General features: G+C 64.6%; 1 protein-coding gene across 3 annotated transcripts in view; it reads right to left on the bottom strand.

Moving 5' to 3' along the window:
• The window catches only part of NPHS1 (NPHS1 adhesion molecule, nephrin), a 44,505-nt gene extending 24,983 nt beyond the window's left edge, over nt 1–19,522 (bottom strand). For 2 of the 3 annotated variants that reach the window (XM_069774617.1, XM_069774616.1), the window contains exons 1-10: nt 19,449–19,521; nt 18,174–18,207; nt 17,699–17,887; nt 17,016–17,138; nt 16,083–16,211; nt 13,586–13,667; nt 12,083–12,186; nt 9,845–9,966; nt 3,870–4,041; nt 447–604 (exon numbers count right to left, since the gene is read on the bottom strand). In XM_069774617.1, coding sequence (XP_069630718.1) covers nt 447–604; nt 3,870–4,041; nt 9,845–9,966; nt 12,083–12,186; nt 13,586–13,667; nt 16,083–16,211; nt 17,016–17,138; nt 17,699–17,887; nt 18,174–18,207; nt 19,449–19,469 — 1,134 coding nt within the window. In that variant the 5' untranslated portion in view covers nt 19,470–19,521. Of the gene's footprint in view, nt 1–446; nt 605–3,869; nt 4,042–9,844; nt 9,967–12,082; nt 12,187–13,585; nt 13,668–16,082; nt 16,212–17,015; nt 17,139–17,698; nt 17,888–18,173; nt 18,208–19,448 lie in introns of all 3 variants that reach the window. The other variant, XR_011322846.1, reaches the window with a different exon arrangement.
• Between the last annotated feature and the right edge of the window lie 5,111 nt (nt 19,523–24,633).

A 24,633-nucleotide genomic window follows, 5' to 3' on the forward strand; every position in this document is an offset into this window, starting at 1 on the left:
ACCCCCCCGCCCCCCATGGGACCCCCCCACCCATGGGACCCCCACCCAGGGACCCCCCCATCACCCAAGGACCCCACCCACCCATGACACCCCCACCCAGGGACCCCCCCCATGGACCCCCCCCCACCCATGGGACCCCCACCCAAGGACCCCCCCCACCCATGACACCCTCACCCAGGGACCCCCCCATCACCCAAGGGACCCCCCCCACCCATGACACCCCCACCCAGGGACCCCCCCCATCACCCAAGGGACCCCCCCACCCACTCATGGGACCCCCCCACCCATGACACCCCCACCCAGGGACCCCCCCCCATGGGACCCCCCCCCCACCCATGGGACCCCCACCCAAGGACCCCCCCACCCATGACACCCCCACCCAGGGACCCCCCCCATGGGACCCCCCCCCACCCATGGGACCCCCCCCCCCCCCGCCGGGGGCGGACCTGGGTGCGGGTGACGTCGGTGGGGGTGAGTTCCCGCCCCCCCAGCCACCAGCGCAGCTGGACTGGGGGGTTACTGGGAGAACTGGTGCAGGACAGGGCGACCGTCCCGTTCTCCGCCACCGTCGGGGTCCCCGCGATCGTCACCTCCGACGGCGGGTCTGGGCGGGGGCGCACCAGTACGAACCAGTGCCTCCCAGTATAACCTCCGCCTCCCGGTCCGGCCTCCCAGTATCCCCAGGGCCTCCCAGTCCAACTTTGCGATCCCAGTCCGGCCTCCCAGTATCCCTAGTGCCACCCAGAGCTCCCAGTCCAGCATCCCAGCATAACCCAGTGCCTCCCAGTATAACCCAGAGCTCCCAGCCCAGCCTCCCACTATCCCCAGTGCCTCCCAGTATACCCCTGACCTCCCACTCTGGCCTCCCAGCATAACCCAGTGCCTCCCAGTATAACCTTGCCCTCCCAGTCTGGCCTCCCAGTATCCCTAGTGCCACCCACTATAACCCAGAGCTCCCAGTCCAGCATCCCAGTGTCCCCAGTGCCTCCCAGTATAATCCTGACCTCCCAGTCCACCCTCCCAGTATAACCCAGAGCTCCCAGTCTGGCCTCCCAGTATAACCCAGTGCCACCCAGTATAACCCAGAGCTCCCAGTCCAGCCTCCCACTATAAGCCAGAACTCCCAGTCCAGCCTCCCAGTGTAACCCAGTGCCTCCCAGTATAACCCAGAGCTCCCAGTCCAGCCTCCCAGTATAACCTTGACCCCCCACTTGGGCTTCCCAGCATAACCCAGAGCTCCCAGTCTAGGCTCCCAGTGTACCCAGTGCCACCCAGTATAACCCAGAGCTCCCAGTCTAGGCTCCCAGTGTACCCAGTGCCACCCAGTATAACCCAGAGCTCCCAGTCCAGCCTCCCAGTATAACCTTGACCCCCCACTTGGGCTTCCCAGTATAACCCAGAGCTCCCAGTCCAGCATCCCAGTGCCCCCAGTGCCTCCCAGTATAATCCTGACCTCCCAGTCCACCCTCCCAGTATAACCCAGAGCTCCCAGTCCACCCTCCCAGTATAACCCAGTACCTCCCAGTATAACCCAGAGCTCCCAGTCCCCCCTCCCAGTATAACCCAGTCCCTCCCAGTATAACCCAGAGCTCCCAGTCCCCCCTCCCAGTACAACCCAGCGCCTCCCAGTACACCCCCATCCCTCCCAGTCCCCCCCCAGTCCCACTTTCCCCTCCTGCCCTCCCCAAGCCGTCCCTCCCAGTTCTCCCAGTATCCCTAGTGCCACCCAGTATACTCCGGAGCTCCCAGTCCACCCTCCCAGTATAACCCAGAGCTCCCAGTCCAGCATCCCAGTGTCCCCAGTGCCTCCCAGTATAATCCTGACCTCCCAGTCCACCCTCCCAGTATAACCCAGAGCTCCCAGTCTGGCCTCCCAGTATAACCCAGTGCCACCCAGTATAACCCAGAGCTCCCAGTCCAGCCTCCCACTATAAGCCAGAACTCCCAGTCCAGCCTCCCAGTGTAACCCAGTGCCTCCCAGTATAACCCAGAGCTCCCAGTCCAGCCTCCCAGTATAACCTTGACCCCCCACTTGGGCTTCCCAGCATAACCCAGAGCTCCCAGTCTAGGCTCCCAGTGTACCCAGTGCCACCCAGTATAACCCAGAGCTCCCAGTCTAGGCTCCCAGTGTACCCAGTGCCACCCAGTATAACCCAGAGCTCCCAGTCCAGCCTCCCAGTATAACCTTGACCCCCCACTTGGGCTTCCCAGTATAACCCAGAGCTCCCAGTCCAGCATCCCAGTGCCCCCAGTGCCTCCCAGTATAATCCTGACCTCCCAGTCCACCCTCCCAGTATAACCCAGAGCTCCCAGTCCACCCTCCCAGTATAACCCAGTACCTCCCAGTATAACCCAGAGCTCCCAGTCCCCCCTCCCAGTATAACCCAGTACCTCCCAGTATAACCCAGAGCTCCCAGTCCCCCCTCCCAGTCCAACCCAGCGCCTCCCAGTACACCCCCATCCCTCCCAGTCCCCCCCCAGTCCCACTTTCCCCTCCTGCCCTCCCCAAGCCGTCCCTCCCAGTTCTCCCAGTATCCCTAGTGCCACCCAGTATAACCCAGAGCTCCCAGTCCAGCATCCCAGTGTCCCCAGTGCCTCCCAGTATAATCCTGACCTTCCAGTCCACACTCCCAGTATAACCCAGAGCTCCCATTCCCCCTCCCAGTATAACCCAGTCCCTCCCAGTATAACCCAGAGCTCCCAGTCCCCCCTCCCAGTACAACCCAGCGCCTCCCAGTACACCCCCATCCCTCCCAGTCCCCCCCCTCGCCCTCCCCCATCCCTCCCAGTCCCCCCCAGTCCCACTTTCCCCTCCCGCCCTCCCCAAGCCGTCCCTCCCAGTTCTCCCAGTATCCCTAGTGCCACCCAGTATAACCCGGAGCTCCCAGTCTAGGCTCCCAGTGTACCCAGTGCCACCCAGTATAATCCTGACCTTCCAGTCCACCCTCCCAGTATAACCCAGAGCTCCCAGTCCAGCATCCCAGTGTCCCCAGTGCCTCCCAGTATAATCCTGACCTCCCAGTCCACCCTCCCAGTATAACCCAGAGCTCCCAGTCCAGCATCCCAGTGTCCCCAGTGCCTCCCAGTATAATCCTGACCTTCCAGTCCACCCTCCCAGTATAACCCAGAGCTCCCATTCCCCCTCCCAGTATAACCCAGTCCCTCCCAGTATAACCCAGAGCTCCCAGTCCCCCCTCCCAGTCCAACCCAGCGCCTCCCAGTACACCCCCATCCCTCCCAGTCCCCCCCCTCGCCCTCCCCCATCCCTCCCAGTCTCCCCCAGTCCCACTTTCCCCTCCCGCCCTCCCCAAGCCGTCCCTCCCAGTTCTCCCAGTATCCCTAGTGCCACCCAGTATAACCCGGAGCTCCCAGTCTAGGCTCCCAGTGTACCCAGTGCCACCCAGTATAATCCTGACCTTCCAGTCCACCCTCCCAGTATAACCCAGAGCTCCCAGTCCAGCATCCCAGTGTCCCCAGTGCCTCCCAGTATAATCCTGACCTCCCAGTCCACCCTCCCAGTATAACCCAGAGCTCCCAGTCCAGCATCCCAGTGACCCCAGTGCCTCCCAGTATAATCCTGACCTTCCAGTCCAGCCTCCCACTATAAGCCAGAACTCCCAGTCCCCCCTCCCAGTATAACCCAGTCCCTCCCAGTATAACCCAGAGCTCCCAGTCCCCCCTCCCAGTATAACCCAGTACCTCCCAGTATAACCCAGAGCTCCCAGTCCCCCCTCCCAGTCCAACCCAGCGCCTCCCAGTACACCCCCATCCCTCCCAGTCCCCCCCCAGTCCCACTTTCCCCCCCCGCCCTCCCCTAGCCGCCCCCCCCAGTTCTCCCAGTGCCCCCAGTTCCCCCCCGCCGCGCTCACAGGTGACGCTGAGGGTGACGCTGGCGCTGCCCCCCCCCGCGGGGAGGGGGCCGTGGGTGCTGCACCTCAGGGTGCTGCCGTCGTCCCCGGGGGTCACCGGCACCGTCACCCGGCTGCGCGACACCCCCGGGCGCCCCTCCCTCACCCAGGACCCCGGCAGCGGCACCCCGTCCTGCGCCCCCCCCCCCAAAAAAAAATTGGGGTGGGGGGGTCGGGGAGGGGGAGGGGGCACCCTGACCCCCACCCGGGGGGCTGGTGGCACCCAGCACCCCCTTGTTGCCCGATTCCCAGTGCTCCCAGTCCCTCCCAGTGGCTCTATTTCCCTGTTCCAGTGCCTCCCAGTGCTCCCAGTGCCTCTATTTCCCCGTCCCAGTAATCCCAGTGCCTCCCAGTGCTCCCAGGGCCACGTCCCAGTGCTCCCAGTGCCTCCCAGTGCCTCTATTGCCCCATCCCAGTGATCCCAGTGCCGCCCAGTGCCTCTATTTCCCCATCCCAGTGATCCCAGTGCCTCCCAGTGCCACATCTCAGTGATCCCAGTGCCTCCCAGTGCCGCCCAGTGCCTCTATTTCCCCATCCCAGTGCTCCCAGTGCCGCCCAGTGCCACATCTCAGTGATCCCAGTGCCGCCCAGTGCCTCTATTTCCCTGTTCCAGTGCCTCCCAGTGCTCCCAGTGCCTCTATTTCCCCATCCCAGTAATCCCAGTGCCTCCGAGTGCCACATCTCAGTGATCCCAGTGCCTCCCAGTGCTCCCAGGGCCACGTCCCAGTGATACCAGTGCCTCCCAGTGCCTCTGTTGCCCCATCCCAGTGATCCCAGTGCTTCCCAGTGCCTCTATTGCCCCGTCCCAGTGATGGTGACACCCCCGGGCGCCCCTCCCTCACCCAGGACCCCGGCAGCGGCACCCCGTCCTGCGCCCCCCCCCCCAAAAAAAATTGGGGTGGGGGGGTCGGGGAGGGGGAGGGGGCACCCTGACCCCCACCCGGGGCACCCACGGGGCCGGCGGAACACGGCACCCCTTTGTTGCCCGATTCCCAGTGCTCCCAGTGCCGCCCAGTGCCTGTATTTCCCTGTCCCAGTGCTCCCAGTGCCGCCCAGTGCCTCTTATTTCCCCATCCCAGTGATCCCAGTGCCCCCCAGTGCCACATCCCAGTGCTCCCAGTGATCCCAGTGCCGCCCAGTGCCACATCCCAGTGCTCCCAGTGCTCCCAGTGCCGCCCAGTGCCTCTATTGCCCCATCCCAGTGATCCCAGTGCCGCCCAGTGCCTCTATTGCCCCATCCCAGTGCTCCCAGTGCCTCCCAGTGCCTCTATTTCCCCATCCCAGTGATCCCAGTGCCCCCCAGTGCCACATCTCAGTGATCCCAGTGCCTCCCAGTGCTCCCAGTGCCGCCCAGTGCCTCTATTGCCCCGTCCCAGTGCTCCCAGTGCTTCCCAGTGCCTGTATTGCCCCGTCCCAGTGCTCCCAGTGCCGCCCAGTGCCTCTATTTCCCCATCCCAGTGATCCCAGTGCCCCCCAGTGCCACATCTCAGTGATCCCAGTGCCTCCCAGTGCTCCCAGTGCCGCCCAGTGCCTCTATTGCCCCGTCCCAGTGCTCCCAGTGCTTCCCAGTGCCTGTATTGCCCCGTCCCAGTGCTCCCAGTGCCGCCCAGTGCCTCTATTTCCCCATCCCAGTGATCCCAGTGCCCCCCAGTGCCACATCTCAGTGATCCCAGTGCCTCCCAGTGCTCCCAGTGCCGCCCAGTGCCTCTATTGCCCCGTCCCAGTGCTCCCAGTGCTTCCCAGTGCCTGTATTGCCCCGTCCCAGTGCTCCCAGTGCCGCCCAGTGCCTCTATTTCCCCATCCCAGTGATCCCAGTGCCCCCCAGTGCCACATCTCAGTGATCCCAGTGCCTCCCAGTGCTCCCAGTGCCGCCCAGTGCCTCTATTGCCCCGTCCCAGTGCTCCCAGTGCTTCCCAGTGCCTGTATTGCCCCGTCCCAGTGCTCCCAGTGCCGCCCAGTGCCTCTATTTCCCCATCCCAGTGATCCCAGTGCCCCCCAGTGCCACATCTCAGTGATCCCAGTGCCTCCCAGTGCTCCCAGTGCCGCCCAGTGCCTCTATTGCCCCGTCCCAGTGCTCCCAGTGCTTCCCAGTGCCTGTATTGCCCCGTCCCAGTGCTCCCAGTGCCTCCCAGTGCCTCTATTTCCCCATCCCAGTGATCCCAGTGCCCCCCAGTGCCACATCTCAGTGATCCCAGTGCCTCCCAGTGCTCCCAGTGCCGCCCAGTACCTCTATTGCCCCGTCCCAGTGCTCCCAGTGCCGCCCAGTGCCTCTATTTCCCCATCCCAGTGCTCCCAGTGCCGCCCAGTGCCTCTATTTCCCCATCCCAGTGATCCCAGTGCCCCCCAGTGCCACATCTCAGTGATCCCAGTGCCTCCCAGTGCTCCCAGTGCCGCCCAGTGCCTCTATTGCCCCGTCCCAGTGATCCCAGTGCTTCCCAGTGCCTGTATTGCCCCGTCCCAGTGCTCCCAGTGCCGCCCAGTGCCTCTATTTCCCCATCCCAGTGATCCCAGTGCCCCCCAGTGCCACATCTCAGTGATCCCAGTGCCTCCCAGTGCTCCCAGTGCCGCCCAGTGCCTCTATTGCCCCGTCCCAGTGATCCCAGTGCTTCCCAGTGCCTGTATTGCCCCGTCCCAGTGCTCCCAGTGCCGCCCAGTGCCTCTATTGCCCCATCCCAGTGCTCCCAGTGCCGCCCAGTGCCTCTATTGCCCCGTCCCAGTGATCCCAGTGCTTCCCAGTGCCTGTATTGCCCCGTCCCAGTGCTCCCAGTGCCGCCCAGTGCCTCTTATTTCCCCGTCCCAGTGCTCCCAGTGCCGCCCAGTGCCTCTTATTTCCCCGTCCCAGTGATCCCAGTGCCACCCAGTGCCACATCCCAGTGCTCCCAGTGATCCCAGTGCCGCCCAGTGCCACATCCCAGTGCTCCCAGTGCTCCCAGTGCCGCCCAGTGCCTCTATTGCCCCATCCCAGTGCTCCCAGTGCCTCCCAGTGCCACATCTCAGTGATCCCAGTGCCGCCCAGTGCCTCTATTTCCCTGTTCCAGTGCCTCCCAGTGCTCCCAGTGCCTCTATTTCCCCATCCCAGTAATCCCAGTGCCTCCCAGTGCCACATCTCAGTGATCCCAGTGCCTCCCAGTGCTCCCAGGGCCACGTCCCAGTGCTCCCAGTGCCTCCCAGTGCCTCTATTGCCCCATCCCAGTGCTCCCAGTGCCTCCCAGTGCCACATCTCAGTGATCCCAGTGCCTCCCAGTGCTCCCAGTGCCACCCAGTGCCTCTATTGCCCCGTCCCAGTGATCCCAGTGCTTCCCAGTGCCTGTATTGCCCCGTCCCAGTGCTCCCAGTGCCGCCCAGTGCCTCTATTGCCCCATCCCAGTGCTCCCAGTGCCGCCCAGTGCCTCTATTGCCCCATCCCAGTGCTCCCAGTGCCGCCCAGTGCCTCTATTGCCCCGTCCCAGTGCTCCCAGTGCCGCCCAGTGCCTCTATTGCCCCGTCCCAGTGCTCCCAGTGCCGCCCAGTGCCTCTATTTCCCCATCCCAGTGATCCCAGTGCCCCCCAGTGCCACATCTCAGTGATCCCAGTGCCTCCCAGTGCTCCCAGTGCCGCCCAGTGCCTCTATTGCCCCGTCCCAGTGCTCCCAGTGCTTCCCAGTGCCTGTATTGCCCCGTCCCAGTGCTCCCAGTGCCGCCCAGTGCCTCTATTTCCCCATCCCAGTGATCCCAGTGCCTCCCAGTGCCACATCTCAGTGATCCCAGTGCCTCCCAGTGCTCCCAGTGCCGCCCAGTGCCTCTATTTCCCCATCCCAGTGCTCCCAGTGCCTCCCAGTGCCTCTATTTCCCCATCCCAGTGATCCCAGTGCCTCCCAGTGCCACATCTCAGTGATCCCAGTGCCTCCCAGTGCCGCCCAGTGCCTCTATTTCCCCATCCCAGTGCTCCCAGTGCCTCCCAGTGCCACATCTCAGTGATCCCAGTGCTGCCCAGTGCCTCTATTTCCCTGTTCCAGTGCCTCCCAGTGCTCCCAGTGCCTCTATTTCCCCGTCCCAGAAATCCCAGTGCCTCCCAGTGCTCCCAGGGCCACGTCCCAGTGCTCCCAGTGCCTCCCAGTGCCTGTATTGCCCCGTCCCAGTGCTCCCAGTGCCGCCCAGTGCCTCTATTTCCCCATCCCAGTAATCCCAGTGCCTCCCAGTGCCACATCTCAGTGATCCCAGTGCCTCCCAGTGCTCCCAGGGCCACGTCCCAGTGATACCAGTGCCTCCCAGTGCCTCTATTTCCCCGTCCCAGTAATCCCAGTGCCTCCCAGTGCCACGTCCCAGTGCTCCCAGTGCCTCCCAGTGCCTGTATTGCCCCGTCCCAGTGCTCCCAGTGCCGCCCAGTGCCTCTATTGCCCCGTCCCAGTGCTCCCAGTGCCGCCCAGTGCCTCTATTTCCCCATCCCAGTGATCCCAGTGCCTCCCAGTGCCACATCTCAGTGATCCCAGTGCCTCCCAGTGCTCCCAGTGCCGCCCAGTGCCTCTATTTCCCCATCCCAGTGCTCCCAGTGCTTCCCAGTGCCTCTATTTCCCTGTCCCAGTGATCCCAGTGCCTCCCAGTGCCACATCTCAGTGCTCCCAGTGCCTCCCAGTGCCTCTATTGGCCCATCCCAGTGCTCCCAGTGCCGCCCAGTGCCTCCCAGTGCCACATCTCAGTGATCCCAGTGCCTCCCAGTGCTCCCAGGGCCACGTCCCAGTGATACCAGTGCCTCCCAGTGCCTCTATTTCCCTGTTCCAGTAATCCCAGTGCTCCCAGTGCCTCTATTTCCCCGTCCCAGTAATCCCAGTGCCTCCCAGTGCCACATCCCAGTGCTCCCAGTGCCTCCCGGTGCCTGTATTGCCCCATCCCAGTGCTCCCAGTGCGGCCCAGTGCCTCCCAGTGCCACATCTCAGTGATCCCAGTGCCTCCCAGTGCTCCCAGTGCTGCGCAGTGCCTCTATTTCCCCGTCCCAGTGATCCCAGTGCCTCCCAGTGCCTGTATTGCCCCGTCCCAGTGCTCCCAGTCCCTCCCAGTGCCTATATTTCCCTGTCCCAGTGCCTCCCAGTGCCTATATTGCCCCGTCCCAGTGATCCCAGTCGCTCCCCGTGCCTCTATTTCCCTGTCCCAGTGCTCCCAGTGCCTCCCAGTGACTCTATTTCCCCATCCCAGTAATCCCAGTGCCTCCCAGTGCCACATCCCAGTGCTCCCAGTGCCACCCAGTGCCTGTATTGCCCCGTCCCAGGGATCCCAGTGCCTCCCAGTGCACCCAGTGCCACGTCTCAGCACTCCCAGTGCTCCCAGTGCCGCCCAGTGCCTCTATTTCCCCATCCCAGTGCTCCCAGTGCCCCGTCCCAGTGCTCCCAGTGCCTCCCAGTGCTCCCAGTGCCACATCCCAGCACTCCCAGTGCCTCCCAGTGCCACCCAGTGCTGCATCCCAGTGCTCCCAGTGCCTCCCAGTGCTCCCAGTGCCACATCCCAGCACTCCCAGTGCCACATCCCAGCACTCCCAGTGCCTCCCAGTGCCACCCAGTGCTGCATCCCGGTGATCCCAGTGCCTCCCAGTGCTCCCAGTGCCACATCCCAGCACTCCCAGTGCCTCCCAGTGCCACCCAGTGCTGCATCCCGGTGATCCCAGTGCCTCCCAGTGCTCCCAGTGCCACATCCCAGCACTCCCAGTGCCTCCCAGTGCTCCCAGTGCCACATCCCAGTGCTCCCAGTGCCACATCCCAGCACTCCCAGTGCCTCCCAGTGCTCCCAGTGCCACATCCCAGTGCTCCCAGTGCCACATCCCAGCACTCCCAGTGCCTCCCAGTGCTCCCAGTGCCACATCCCAGTGATCCCAGTGCCTCCCAGCACCTCTATTTCCCCCTCCCAGTGCTCCTGGTCCCTCCCAGTGCCTCTATTTCCCCATCCCAGTGTTCCCAGTGCTCCCAGTACCTTGTCCCAGTGCAGACTGGGAGGGGGGTTGCCCCCCCGGACGACGCAGACCAGTCGCAGGGTCTCCCCCGCCCGCACGTGGGGCGACTCCAGTCCCTCGATAGTGGGAGCACTGGGGGGAACTGGAAGCACTGGTCAGAATGGGAGGCACTGGGAGGGCCCAGTGCCTTTGTGGGGGGGGACTGGGGGGGGGACTGGGAGGCACTGGGGGGTACTGGGGAGCACTGGGAGGGCCCAGTGCCTTTGTGGGTGGGGACTGGGGGGTACTGGGGAGCACTGGGAGGGCCCAGTGCCTTTGTGGGTGGGGACTGGGGTGTACTGGGAGGCACTGGGGGGTACTGGGGAGCACTGGGAGGGCCCAGTGCCTTTGTGGGTGGGGACTGGGGGGAACTGGGAGGCACTGGGGAGCACTGGGAGGGCCCAGTGCCTTTGTGGGTGGGGACTGGGAGGCACTGGGGGGTACTGGGGAGCACTGGGAGGGCCCAGTGCCTTTGTTGGTGGGGACTGGGGGGGGGACTGGGAGGCACTGGGGGGTACTGGGGAGCACTGGGAGGGCCCAGTGCCTTTGTGGGTGGGGACTGGGGTGTACTGGGAGGCACTGGGGGATACTGGGAGGGCCCAGTGCCTTTGTGGGTGGAGACTGGGGGGGGGACTGGGAGGCACTGGGGGGTACTGGGGAGCACTGGGAGGGCCCAGTGCCTTTGTGGGTGGGGACTGGGGTGTACTGGGAGGCACTGGGGGATACTGGGAGGGCCCAGTGCCTTTGTGGGTGGAGACTGGGGACTGGGGACTGTGGGGTACTGGGGGGTACTGGGGAGCACTGGGAGGGCCCAGTGCCTTTGTGGGTGGGGACTGGGAGGCACTGGGGGGTACTGGGGAGCACTGGGAGGGCCCAGTGCCTTTGTGGGTGGGGACTGGGGTGTACTGGGAGGCACTGGGGGATACTGGGAGGGCCCAGTGCCTTTGTGGGTGGAGACTGGGGACTGGGGACTGTGGGGTACTGGGGGGTACTGGGGAGCACTGGGAGGGCCCAGTGCCTTTGTGGGTGGGGACTGGGAGGCACTGGGGGGTACTGGGGAGCACTGGGAGGGCCCAGTGCCTTTGTGGGTGGAGACTGGGGGGGGGACTGGGAGGCACTGGGGGGTACTGGGGAGCACTGGGAGGGCCCAGTGCCTTTGTTGGTGGGGACTGGGGGGAACTGGGAGGCACTGGGGGGGCTTAGTGGGGCACTGGGAGGCACTGGGGGGGGGGCCCAGTGCCTTTGTTGGTGGGGGCTGGGGCTACTGGGAGGCACTGGGGGGCACTGGGAGGCACTGGGAGGGTAGTTTGGGGGGTCCCGGGGGTCGTGGGGTGGGTTTGGGGGGGGCCTGGGGGTATTTGGGGGTCCCAGGGGGGTATTTAGGGACCCCGGGGGGTATTTGGGGGGTCTTGGGGGGGTATTTGGGGGTCCCAGGGGTATCTGGGGGGGGTCCCGGGGGTATTTGGGGGGGGTCCTGGGGGTATTTTGGGGGTCCCGGGGGGTATTTGGGGGTTTTGGGGGGTATTTGGGGTCCTGGGAGGTATTTGGGGGGTCCCAGGGGTATTTGGGGGGTCCAGGGGGGTTATTTGGGGGGGGTCCCAGGGGGTATTTGGGGTCCGGGGGGTATTTGGGGGGATATGGGGGGTAATTTGGGGTCCAGGGGGGTATTTGAGGGGGTCCTGGGGGGTATTTTGGGGGTCCCGGGGGGTATTTGGGGTATCTTGGGGGGTATTTGGGGTCCTGGGGGGTATTTGGGGGGGGTCCCAGGGGGTATTTGGGGTCCGGGGGGTATTTGGGGGGGGTCCCAGGGGGTATTTGGGGTCCGGGGGGTATTTGGGGGGGGTCCCAGGGGGTATTTTGGGGTCCAGGGGGGTATTTGGGGGAGTTCTGGGGGGGTATTTAGGGGTCCCGGGGGTATTTGAGGGGGTCCTGGGGGGTATTTGGGGGGGGTCCCAGGGGGTATTTGGGGTCCGGGGGGTATTTGGGGGGGGTCCCAGGGGGTATTTGGGGTCCGGGGGGTATTTGGGGGGGGTCCCAGGGGGTATTTTGGGGTCCAGGGGGGTATTTAGGGGTCCCTGGGGGGTATTTGGGGGTCCCTGGGGTATTTGGGGGGGTCCTGGGGTATTTGGGGGTCCCCGGGGGGTATTTAGGGGTCCCTGGGGGGTATTTGGGGGTCCCGGGGGGGGTATTTGGGGGGGGGGTATTTGGGGGGGACTCACAGAGGACGTCGAGGGTGAGCTCCGCCTCCGCGGGGGCGGGTCCGGCTTCGTTAGCGGCCGAGCAAACGAGGCGCTGCCCATGGGCGTGGCTGGGCGGGGTCAGGCTGGGAGGGGCGGGGCGGGGTCAGGGGCCAGACTGGGCCAGACTGGGCCGTACTGGTTCATATTGGGGTGCGTTGGTCTCTACTGGCCTGTACTGGCTCACACTGGGCTGTACTGGCTTATACTGGGCTCATACTGGGCCATACTGGCCTATACTGGACTCATACTGGGCCACACTGGCCCACACTAGTCCATACTGGGCCATATTGGCTCATACTGGGCCATACTGGCCTATACTGGACTCATACTGGGCCACACTGGCCCACACTAGTCCATACTGGGCCATATTGGCTCATACTGGGCCATACTGGCCTATACTGGACTCATACTGGGCCACACTGGCCCACACTAGTCCATACTGGTCCATATTGGCTCTTACTGGGCTCATACTGGCCAATACTGGGCCACACTAGTCTATACTGGGCCATACTGGCCTATACTGGGCTCATACTGGGCCACACTGGCCCACACTAGTCCATACTGGGCCATATTGGCTCTTACTGGGCTCATACTGGCCAATACTGGGCCACACTAGTCTATACTGGGCCATACTGGCCTATACTGGGCTCATACTGGGCCACACTGGCCCACACTAGTCCATACTGAGCCATATTGGCTCTTACTGGGCTCATACTGGCCGATACTGGGCCACACTAGTCCATACTGGGCCATATTGGCTCCTACTGGGCCATACTGGCCTATACTGGGCTCATACTGGCCCACACTGGGCCACACTAGTCCATACTGGGCCATATTGGCTCCTACTGGGCCATACTGGCCTATACTGGGCTCATACTGGCCCACACTGGCCCACACTAGTTCATACTGGTCCATATTGGCTCATACTGGGCCATACTGGCCTATACTGGGCTCATACTGGGCCACACTAGTCCATACTGGTCCACATTGGCTCATACTGGGCCATACTGGCCTATACTGGGCCATACTGGCCCATGTTGCCTCATACTGGCCCACACTAGTCCATACTGGTCCAAATTGGCTCATACTGGGTCTTACTGGCCTATACTGGGCCATACTGGGCCATGTTGCCTCATACTGGCCTCATACTGGCCCACGCTAGTCCATACTGGTCCATATTGGGTCATACTGGGTCTTACTTGCGTATACTGGGCCCATACTGGTCCATGTTGCCTCATACTGGGCTCATACTGGCCCACACTAGTCCATACTGGTCCATATTGGCTCATACTGGGCCTTACTGGTCTATATTGGGCCACAGTTGGCCTGTACTGGATAATAGGAGCCCATATAGTGTCACACTGATCTATAGTGGTCCATACTGGTCTGTACTGGTCAGTGGCGGTGTATACCGGGCCATACTGGTGTACACTGGGCCATACTGGTGTATACTGGGCCATACTGGTGTATACTGGTGCTTACCGGACGGTGGCCTCGCTGGAGCTCAGTTTGGGGTGGGAGCCCTCGACGACGCGGGTGGAGACGTCGGGCAGCGGCTCCCCCCCTGCGGCCCCAAAATCGCCCCAAATCACCCCAAAAATCGGCCCCCAAAATGACCCAAAATCCCCTGAAATCGCCCCAAAACCAGCCCCCCAAATCAGCCCCCCAAAATGATCCCAAATCACCTGAAATCGCCCCAAAAAATCACCCCTAAATCAACCCCCAAAGCACCTGAAATTGCCCCCCCAAAAATCAACCCCCGCATGACCCAAAACCACCTGAAATCACCCCAAAATCAGCCCCCAAATCACATGAAATCAGCCAAAAAAATCAGCCCCCCAAATGACCCAAAATCACCTGAAATTGCCCCAGAAATCACCCCCAAAATGACCTAAAATCACCCTCAAAAATCACCCCAAATCAACCCCCAAATCACCTGAAATCACCCCAAAAATCACCCCCAAAATGACCCAAAATCCCCTGAAATCGCCCCAAAACCAGCCCCCCAAATCAGCCCCCCAAAATGATCCCAAATCACCTGAAATCGCCCCAAAAAATCACCCCTAAATCAACTCCCAAATCACCTGAAATCGCCCCCCAAAAATCAACCCCCGCATGACCCAAAACCACCTGAAATCACCCCAAAATCAGCCCCCAAATCACATGAAATCAGCCAAAAAAATCAGCCCCCCAAATGACCCAAAATCACCTGAAATTGCCCCAGAAATCACCCCCAAAATGACCTAAAATCACCCTCAAAAATCACCCCAAATCAACCCCCAAATCACCTGAAATCACCCCAAAAATCACCCCCAAAATGACCCAAAATCCCCTGAAATCGCCCCAAAACCAGCCCCCCAAATCAGCCCCCCAAAATGATCCCAAATCACCTGAAATCGCCCCAAAAAATCACCCCTAAATCAACTCCCAAATCACCTGAAATCGCCCCCCAAAAATCAACCCCCGCATGACCCAAAACCACCTGAAATCACCCCAAAATCAGCCCCCAAATCACATGAAATCAGCCAAAAAAATCAGCCCCCCAAATGACCCAAAATCACCTGAAATTGCCCCAGAAATCACCCCCAAAATGACCTAAAATCACCCTCAAAAATCACCCCAAATCAACCCCCAAATCACCTGAAATCACCCCAAAAATCACCCCCAAAATGACCCAAAATCCCCTGAAATTGCCCCAAAACCAGCCCCCCAAATCAGCCCCCCAAAATGATCCCAAATCACCTGAAATCGCCCCAAAAAATCACCCCTAAATCAACTCCCAAATCACCTGAAATCGCCCCCCAAAAATCAACCCCCGCATGACCCAAAACCACCTGAAATCACCCCAAAATCAGCCCCCAAATCACATGAAATCAGCCAAAAAAATCAGCCCCCCAAATGACCCAAAATCACCTGAAATTGCCCCAGAAATCACCCCAAATCAGCCCCAAATCACCTGAAATCACCCCAAAAATCAGCCCCCAAATCAGCCTCAAAATGACCCCAAATCCCCTGAAATTGCCCCAAAAATCACCCCCCAAAATGACCCAAAATCCCACATTCTAAAACCCACCATTTCCCCCCTAAACGACCCCCAAATCCCCCCAAATCCCCCCAAAATGACCCCCCGACCCCCCACCTGCCCCTCCAAAAACCACCATCCCAATGACCTGCAAAATGACCCAAAATGACCCAAAATCCCACATTCTAAAACCCCCATTTTTACCCCTTAAAGGACCCCCAAATCCCCCCAAATCCCCCCAAAATGACCCCCCGACCCCCCCACCCATCCCCCCAAAACCCACCATCCCAATCCCCCCAAAATGCCCCAAAATGCCCCAAAATGCCCCAAAATCCCACATTCTAAACCCCACCATTTTCACCCGCTAAACAACCCCCAAATCCCCCCAAATCCCCCCAAAATGCCCCCCCGACCCCCCACCTGCCCCTCCAAAAACCACCATCCCAATGACCCGCAAAATGCCCCAAAATGCCCCAAAATCCCCCATTCTAAAAACCCCCATTTTCCCCCCTAAACGACCCCCAAATCCCCCCAAATCCCCCCAAAATGACCCCCCGACCCCCCCACCCATCCCCCCAAAACCCACCATCCCAATCCCCCCAAAATGCCCCAAAATGCCCCAAAATGCCCCAAAATCCCACATTCTAAACCCCACCATTTTCACCCACTAAACAACCCCCAAATCCCCCCAAATCCCCCCAAAATGCCCCCCCGACCCCCCACCTGCCCCTCCAAAAACCACCATCCCAATGACCCGCAAAATGCCCCAAAATGCCCCAAAATCCCCCATTCTAAAAACCCCCATTTTCCCCCCTAAACGACCCCCAAATCCCCCCAAATCCCCCCAAAATGATCCCCCGACCCCCCCCCAAACCCCACCACCCCAATCGCCCCCCCCAAATGCCCCCAAATGCCCCAAAACACCCCAAAATCCGCCCCCCCCCCCCCAGTTCTCACCCAGGGTGAGGGTGAGGCGAGCGGCTGGGCGGGCGTCCAGGGCGTGGCACCGCACCTGCACCTCGGCCCCGCCCACCCACGGAAGCTCCGCCCCCGGGGGCAGCTCCAGGGTGGGGGGACCCGGCGGGACTGGGGACACCAGTAGGGACCAGTTGGGACCCAGTTGGGCGGCCCAGTAAACCCCCCCAGGAAGTGGCAGGGTCTGCCCAGTCACTCCCAGTAACACCCAGTGCCCTCCCAGTAGCACCCAGTACCTCCCAGTAACCTCCAGCGCCCTCCCATTGCCCTCCCAGTAACACCCATTGCCCTCCCAGTAGCACCCAGTACCTCCCAGTAACCCCCAGCACCCTCCCAGTGCTCTCCCAGTACCCCCCAGTAACACCCAGTGCCCTCCCAGTAACAACCAGTGCCTCCCAGTAACCCCCAGCGCCCTCCCAGTAACCTCCAGTGCCCACCCAGTAACCCTCAGTGCCCTCCCATTGCCCTCCCAGTAACACCCAGTGCCCTCCCAGTAGCACCCAGTACCTCCTAGTAACCCCCAGCACCCTCCCAGTGCTCTTCCAGTACCCCCCAGTAACCCCCAGTGCCCTCCCAGTAACAAGCAGTGCCTCCCAGTAACCCCCAGCACCCTCCCAGTAACAACCAGTGCCTCCCAGTAACCCCCAGCACCCTCCCAGTAACCTCCAGTGCCCACCCAGTAACCCTCAGTGCCCTCCCATTGCCCTCCCAGTAACACCCAGTGCCTCCCAGTAACCCCCAGAGCCCTCCCAGTAATCTCCAGTGCCCTTCCAGTGCCTCCCAGTAACACCCAGCACCCTCCCAGTGCCACCCAGTAACCCCCAGTGCCCTCCCAGTAACCCCAGTGTCCTCCCAGTGCCTCCCAGTCCCCTCCAATCCCCTCCCAGTCCCTCCCAGTGCCCCCCCAGCGCTCACCCAGCACGGTGAGGAGGGCGGGGCGGGAGGCGCGGGGCGGGGCGCCGTCCCCGCCCGCCACCTGACACTCGAAGACGTCGTCGTCCTCCAGCCTCACCCCCGCGATGCGCAGGTGGTGCTGCCCTGCCCGGGACACGCCCCCTCGAGCCACGCCCCCTCGAGCCACGCCCAACCCCAACCACGCCCCCTCAAGCCACGCCTCCCCAAGCCACGCCTCCCCCAGCCCCACCCCTTCCACCCTTCTCAACCCTCCTCACCTTAGCCCCGCCCCTTCTGGTCTTCAGCCCCGCCCCTTCTGGTATTCAGCCCCGCCCCTTCTGGTCTTCAGTCCCGCCCCTTCTGGTCTTCAGTCCCGCCCCTTCTGGGCTACAACCACGCCCCTTCTGTTCTTCAACCACGCCCATTCTGGACTAAAGCCCCGCCCCTTCTGGCTTTAGCCCCGCCCCTTCTGGTCTTCAGTCCCGCCCCTTCTGGGATACAGCCACACCCCTTCTGGTCTTCAGCCCCGCCCCCTCCAGCCTTCACCCACGCCCCTTCTGGACCTGCAGCCCCGCCCCCTGGAGTCAAACCACGCCCACCTGGACCCAAGCCACGCCCATCCTGGTTTTAGCCCCGCCCCTCCGGACCTCCAGCCCCGCCCCCTTTCCTTTAAACCCGCCCCCTCCCCCCGCGGCCCCACCCACCTTGTTGGGGGTCTCCAGCCAACCGGTAGCGCGGGTGGGCGGGGCTGGGCGGGGTCCCGAGCAAGAGCCCGCCCCTCGCCCACTGCACGGCCCCGCCCCCCCGGACGGCGCAGCGCAGCTCCGCCTCCGACCCCAGCACCGCGCTCCCATTGGTCGGTTCCTCCAGGAAGGGCGGAGCCGCCGAGTCCGCTGCCGGGGGGAGGGGGCGGGGCTGAGGGAGGCTCCGCCCCCGTGACCCCTTGTGCCCCCTCCGTGACCTTTCCCACGACCCCCCGTGACCCTGACGACCTTTGTGACCCCATGACCCCGTGACCTCACGACCCCGTGACCTGCCCGTGACCCCCCTCCCGTGACCCCCCATGACCCCGTGACCCCCCATGACCCCCACGACCCCGTGACCCCGTGACCCGCCCGTGACCCCCCTCCCCGTGACCCTGTGACCCCCATGACCCCTTGACCCCCCGTGACCTCTCACCTTTGACCCCGGCGAGCAGCAGAGCCAATACCACCTGTCCGGGGGGGGGGCAGGGGGCAGAGGTCAGGGGTCGCGACCCCCAAACCTGCCCCCGCCCCTTTTTACCCCCCCAGGCCCCCCCCAACTGCCCCCCCACCCCATTTACCCCCCCAAACTGCCCCCCAGGCCCCTTAATTGCCCCCCCCAGCCCCTTTTTACCCCCCTGGGCCCCCCCCCCAATTCCCCCCAGGCCCCCTAATTGCCCCCCCAGCCCCTTTTTACCCCCCCAGCCCCCCCCAACTGCCCCCCCCGGCCCTTTTTACCCCCCCAAATGCCCCCTGACCCATATTTACCCCCCCAAACCGACCCCCCCCAGCCCCTTTTTACCCCCCCAGCCCCCCCAACTGCCCCCTGGCCCTTTTTACCCCCCCCAAAATGCCCCCTGACTCATATTTACCCCCCCAAACTGCCCCCCCAGCCCATATTTTATACCCCCCAAAATGCCCCCAGCCCCTTTTTACCCCCCCAGCCCCCCCCAACTGCCCCCCCCGGCCCTTTTTACCCCCCCCAAATGCCCCCTGACCCATATTTACCCCCCCAAACCGACCCCCCCCAGCCCCTTTTTACCCCCCCAAATTCCCCCCAGGCCCCCTAATTGCCCCCCCAGCCCCTTTTTACCCCCCCAGGCCCCCTAATTGCCCCCCCAGCCCCTTTTTACCCCCCCAGGTCCTCCCAACTGCCCCCCCCAGCCCCTTTTTACCCCCCCCAGCCCCCCCCCAATTCCCCCCAGGCCCCCTAATTACCCCCCAGCCCCTTTTTACCCCCCCAGCCCCCCCCAACTGCCCCCCCGGCCCTTTTTACCCCCCCCAAAATGCCCCCTGACCCATGTTTACCCCCCCAAACTGCCCCCCAGCCCCCCCCCAAACTACCCCCCAGCCCCTTTTGACCCCCCCAGGCCCCCTAATTGCCCCCCCAGCCCCCCCCAACTGCCCCCCCCGGCCCTTTTTACTCCCCCCAAATGCCCCCTGACCCATATTTACCCCCCCAACCGACCCCCCCAGCCCCTTTTTACCCCCCCCAATTCCCCCCAGGCCCCCTAATTGCCCCCCCAGCCCCCCCCAACTGCCCCCCCCGGCCCTTTTTACTCCCCCCAAATGCCCCCTGACCCATATTTACCCCCCCAACCGACCCCCCCAGCCCCTTTTTACCCCCCCCAATTCCCCCCAGGCCCCCTAATTGCCCCCCCAGCTCCTTTTTACCCCCCCAGGCCCCCCCAAACCGCCCCCCCCCACTCACGCAGCCTCGACTCCCCACCATGGTGACGGTCAGCACCCAAATGGGTGGGGGGGGGGGCAGCTCCAGGCTCTTGGGTCCCCTTGGGGGGGGTGGGTGGAGCCTGGGCGCCCCCCCCACCCTTCCCCCCCCCTCATAGTCCCTGGGGGAGGGTCCTGGCCCTTCCCCCCCCCCCTTCGGTTGCGGGCAGGCGATTGGCTGACACAGGAATTTGGGGAATGCGGGGGGGGGTGACAAGGGACAGCTGGGACCTGGGGGGGGGCACCCAGGTCTCTGCCAGCACCCCCACCCCCTCCCAAAGCACCCCCAGCCCCATCCAAAGGGGTCCCAGACCCCCCCAACCCCCCAAAAAGGGACCAAGACCCCCCCCTCCCCCCCAAAGGGCACCCAGAGCCCCCCAACCCTCACCCTAAGGGGTCCCAGACCACCCAGACCCCCCCAAAGGGCACCCAGAGCCCCCCCAAAGGGGTCCCAGAGCACCCAGACCCCCGCAAAGGGGGCCTAGAGACCCCCAAGGGGCACCCAGAGCCCCCCAGAGGGGTCCCAGACCCCCCCTACTCCCACCCAAAGGGCACCCAGAGCCCCCCACCCTCACCCAAAGGGGTCCAGGAGCACCCAGACCCCCCCCAAAAGGCACCCGGAGCCCCCCAAAGGGCACCCAGAGACCCCCAAAGGGGTCCCAGAGCCCCCAGACCCCCCCAAAGGGGTCCCAGAGCCCCCCAACCCTCACCCTAAGGGGTCCCAGACCACCCAGACCCCCCCAAAGGGCACCCAGAGCACCCAGACCCCCCCAAAGGGCACCCAGAGCCCCCCCAAAGGGGTCCCAGAGCACCCAGACCCCCGCAAAGGGGGCCTAGAGACCCCCAAGGGGCACCCAGAGCCCCCCAGAGGGGTCCCAGACCCCCCCTACTCCCACCCAAAGGGCACCCAGAGCCCCCCACCCTCACCCAAAGGGGTCCAGGAGCACCCAGACCCCCCCCAAAAGGCACCCGGAGCCCCCCAAAGGGCACCCAGAGACCCCCAAAGGGGTCCCAGAGCCCCCAGACCCCCCCAAAGGGGTCCCAGAGCCCCCCAACCCTCACCCTAAAGGGTCCCAGACCACCCAGACCCCCCCAAAGGGCACCCAGAGCCCCCCCAAAGGGGTCCCAGAGCACCCAGACCCCCGCAAAGGGGGCCTAGAGACCCCCAAGGGGCACCCAGACCCCCCCAGAGGGGTCCCAGACCCCCCCTACTCCCACCCAAAGGGCACCCAGAGCCCCCCACCCTCACCCAAAGGGGTCCAGGAGCACCCAGACCCCCCCCAAAAGGCACCCGGAGCCCCCCAAAGGGCACCCAGAGACCCCCAAAGGGGTCCCAGAGCCCCCAGACCCCCCCAAAGGGGTCCCAGAGCCCCCCAACCCTCACCCTAAAGGGTCCCAGACCACCCAGACCCCCCCAAAGGGCACCCAGAGCCCCCCCAAAGGGGTCCCAGAGCACCCAGACCCTCGCAAAGGGGGCCTAGAGACCCCCAAGGGGCACCCAGACCCCCCCAAAGGGGGCCCAGACCCCCCCCAAAGGGCACCCAGAGCACCCGGACCCCCTCCAAAGGGCACCCAGACCCCCCCAGAGGGGTCCCAGACCCCCCCTACTCCCACCCAAAGGGCACCCAGAGCCCCCCATCCTCACCCTAAGGGGTTCTGGAGCACCCAGACCCCCCCAAAGGGGTCCCAGAGCACCCAGACCCCCCCAAAGGGGGCCCAGACCCCCCCCACTCCCACCCAAAGGGCACCCAGACCCCCCCAAAGGGCACCCGGACCCCCCCTACTCCCCCCCAAAGGGCACCCAGAGCCCCCCAACCCTCACCCTAAGGGGTCCCAGACCACCCAGACCCCCCCAAAGGGCACCCAGACCCCCCCAAAGGGGGTCCCAGAGCCCCCAGACCCCCCCAAAGGGCACCCAGAGACCCCCAAAGGGGGCCCAGAGCACCCAAAAGGGCACCCAGACCCCCCCAAAGGGGGTCCCAGAGCCCCCAGACCCCCCCAAAGGGCACCCAGAGACCCCCAAAGGGGGCCCAGAGCACCCAAAAGGGCACCCAGACCCCCCCAAAGGGGTCCCAGAGCCCCCAGACCCCCCCAAAGGGCACCCAGAGACCCCCAAAGGGGGCCCAGACCCCCCAAAGGGCACCCAGACCCCCCCACCCCCCCTCAGCCCCCCCCAAAGGGGGTCCCCGACATCCAGGTCCCCCCCCCCCAGGGCCCCAAACCACAACTCCCATGATGCCTCACGCCCTCGCCCCACCTTCCCACAAGCCTCCGCGGCCGCAAAGCACTGTGGGACACGCAGTCCTCCCCCCCGCCCCTCCTCTATCCCGTCATCCCCCGGGGCCTGAGTCTCCCCCCCCCCCAGCCCTGCAGTCCTCCTCTATCCCATCATGCCCCGCGCGCCCCAGCCCCTCCCCTTCCCCGCCGAGACTCCGCCCCCTTTCCCCCTTATCCCCGCCCCCTCCTTCCCCGCACACTAACCACGCCCCCTCCCCCACGCTGGCCGCGCCCCTCCCGCTAACCCCGCCCCTTTCTCCCACTGACCCCGCCCCTTTCTCCCGCTAACCCCGCCCCTTTCTCCTCTAACCACTCCCCACGCTGACCCCGCCCCTTCCCCTCACCACGAACCCCGCCCCCTTTACCTCACACTAGCCCCGCCCACTCCCCTCACGCTAACCCCGCCCCTTCTCACGCTAACCCCTCCCCCTTTCACCTCAGGTTAACCCCGCCCCTTCTCACGCTAACCCCGCCCCCTTTCACCTCACGTTAACCCCTCCCCCTTTCCCTCACGGTAGCTCCGCCCCATTTCCCCTCCCACCAACCCCTCCCCTCTCCCCTCACGCTAACCCCGCCCCCTTTCCTCTCACACTAACCCCGCCCCCTTCCCCTCACACCAATCACTCCCCTTCCCCCTCACACTAACCCCGCCCCCTTTCCCCTCACACCAACCCCTCCCCTCTCCCCTCCCGCTAACCCCGCCCCTTCTCCCACCCACCCCGCCCCCTTCCCCGCACACCAATCACTCCCCCTCTCCCCTCCCGCTAACCCCGCCCCCCTCCCCTCACGCTCCCCCCGCCCCCTCTCCCCTCCACCACTCCCCGATCCCCCTTCCGCCTAACCCCGCCCCCTCCCTTCCCTCCAACCACTCCCCGTCCCCCCTCTCCCCGCCGGCCCCGCCCCCCTCCCCCTCCCTCCTCCCGCCGGCCCCGCCCACCCCGCAGCGCCTCCAAGATGGCGGCGGGCGGCGGCGGCTCCGCCGGGGCCGGGGCTCCCCCCGCCCGCGGCCGTTTCCCAGCCCGGCCCCCGCGGGGTCCCGGCCGCCCCCCGGCCGCCCCCCGGACCCGAACCCCTTTACGGGGCCCGCCGGTTCCTCCCGGCCACGGCTCCGCTCTCGACCCGGCTCTCCGCGCCCTTCTCGGCCTGGCCGGAGGCCTCCGCCGCTTACGGGCGCTGCTCGGGGCCTCCCGGGGCCGGCGGCGGACGGTGAGGGGGCTCGGCAGGGGCCGGGGGGGCGTTGGGGGGTCGGCGAGGGGGATCTGGGGGGCTGGGAGGGGATTTGGGGGGGCTCGGGGGGCAGTGAGGGGGATCTGGGGGGCTGGGAGGGGATTTGGGGGGGATTTGGGGGGAAGGGAGGGGATTTGGGGGGGATTTGGGGGGAAGGGAGGGGATTTGGGGGGGATCTGGGGGGCTGGGAGGGGATTTGGGGGGCTGGGGGGGCAGTGAGGGGGATCTGGGGGGCTGGGAGGGGATTTGGGGGGGATTTGGGGGGAAGGGAGGGGATTTGGGGGGGATTTGGGGGGAAGGGAGGGGATTTGGGGGGCTGGGGGGGCAGTGAGGGGGATTTGGGGGGCTGGGAGGGGATTTGAGGGGGATTTGGGGGGCTGGGAGGGGATTTGGGGGGCTGGGGGGGCAGTGAGGGGGATCTGGGGGGCTGGGAGAGGATTTGAGGGGGATTTGGGGGGCAGTGAGAGGATTTGGGGGGGATTTGGGGGTCAGCGAGGGGTATTTGGGGGGCTGAGAGAGGATTTGGGGGCTGGGGGGGGATTTGGGGGGCAGTGAGGGGGATCTGGGGGGGCACTTGGGGGGCAGTGAGGGGGATCTGGGGGGCTGAGAGAGGATTTGAGGGGCTGGGGGGTCAGTGAGGGGGATTTGGGGGGCTGGGGGGCACTTGGGGGACTAAGGGGGGCACTTGGGGGGTCACTGATGGGCATTTGGGGGGCTGAGGGGGTCAGTGAGGGGCATTTGGGGGGCTGGGGGGGTGGTTATGGGGCTGGGGGGAGTTGGGGGGCAGGAGGGGCTGAGGGGGGGCCAGGGAGGGGCTGGGGGCAACAGTGGGGGGCAGTTGTGGGGCTGGGGGGGCAGTTGTGGGGCTGGGGGGCAGAAAGGACCTGGGGGGGCAGTTGTGGGGCAGGAGGGGGCAGTTGTGGGGCAGAAAGGACCTGGGGGGGCAGTTGTGGGGCAGGAGGGGGCAGTTGTGGGGCAGAAAGGACCTGGGGGGGCAGTTGTGGGGCAGGAGGGGGCAGTTGTGGGGCAGAAAGGACCTGGGGGGGCAGTTGTGGGGCAGGAGGGGGCAGTTGTGGGGCAGAAGGGACCTGGGGGGGCAGTTGTGGGGCAGGAGGGGGCAGTTGTGGGGCAGAAAGGACCTGGGGGGGCAGTTGTGGGGCAGGAGGGGGCAGTTGTGGGGCAGAAAGGACCTGGGGGGGCAGTTGTGGGGCAGGAGGGGGCAGTTGTGGGGCAGAAGGGACCTGGGGGGGCAGTTGTGGGGCTGCCCCTCTGCAGAGCGGGGGCGGCCACAGGGCCCTGCCAGCCCCGTCCCGCGTGTCACACGCGTCCCCTCCCCGTGTCACGCGTGTCGCTCGTCACGCGTGTCCTCTGTCACGCGTGTCAGCGCTGGGTCGCGTCACCCGCGTGTCCCTTTCCTGCGCCACGCGTGTTCCTGCTGTCGCATGTCAGCTGCTCTTGCCGTGTCACACACGGGACACGTGTCCCTCCCGTGTCACGTGCTCCCCATCTTTGCCACATCATGTGTTCTTCGCGTCACGCGTGTCACATGTTTCTTTTGTCACACGTGTCCCTTGTGTCACATGTGCTTTGTCCTTACTGTTATACGTGTCTTGTGACACGTGTCCTTTGTGTCACCCCTCTGTCACTCGTATCCCGTGTTCCTC

The sequence above is a fragment of the Haliaeetus albicilla genome, chromosome 31 (assembly GCF_947461875.1).
Source record: "Haliaeetus albicilla chromosome 31, bHalAlb1.1, whole genome shotgun sequence".
In the NCBI taxonomy this organism is placed as follows: domain Eukaryota; kingdom Metazoa; phylum Chordata; class Aves; order Accipitriformes; family Accipitridae; genus Haliaeetus; species Haliaeetus albicilla.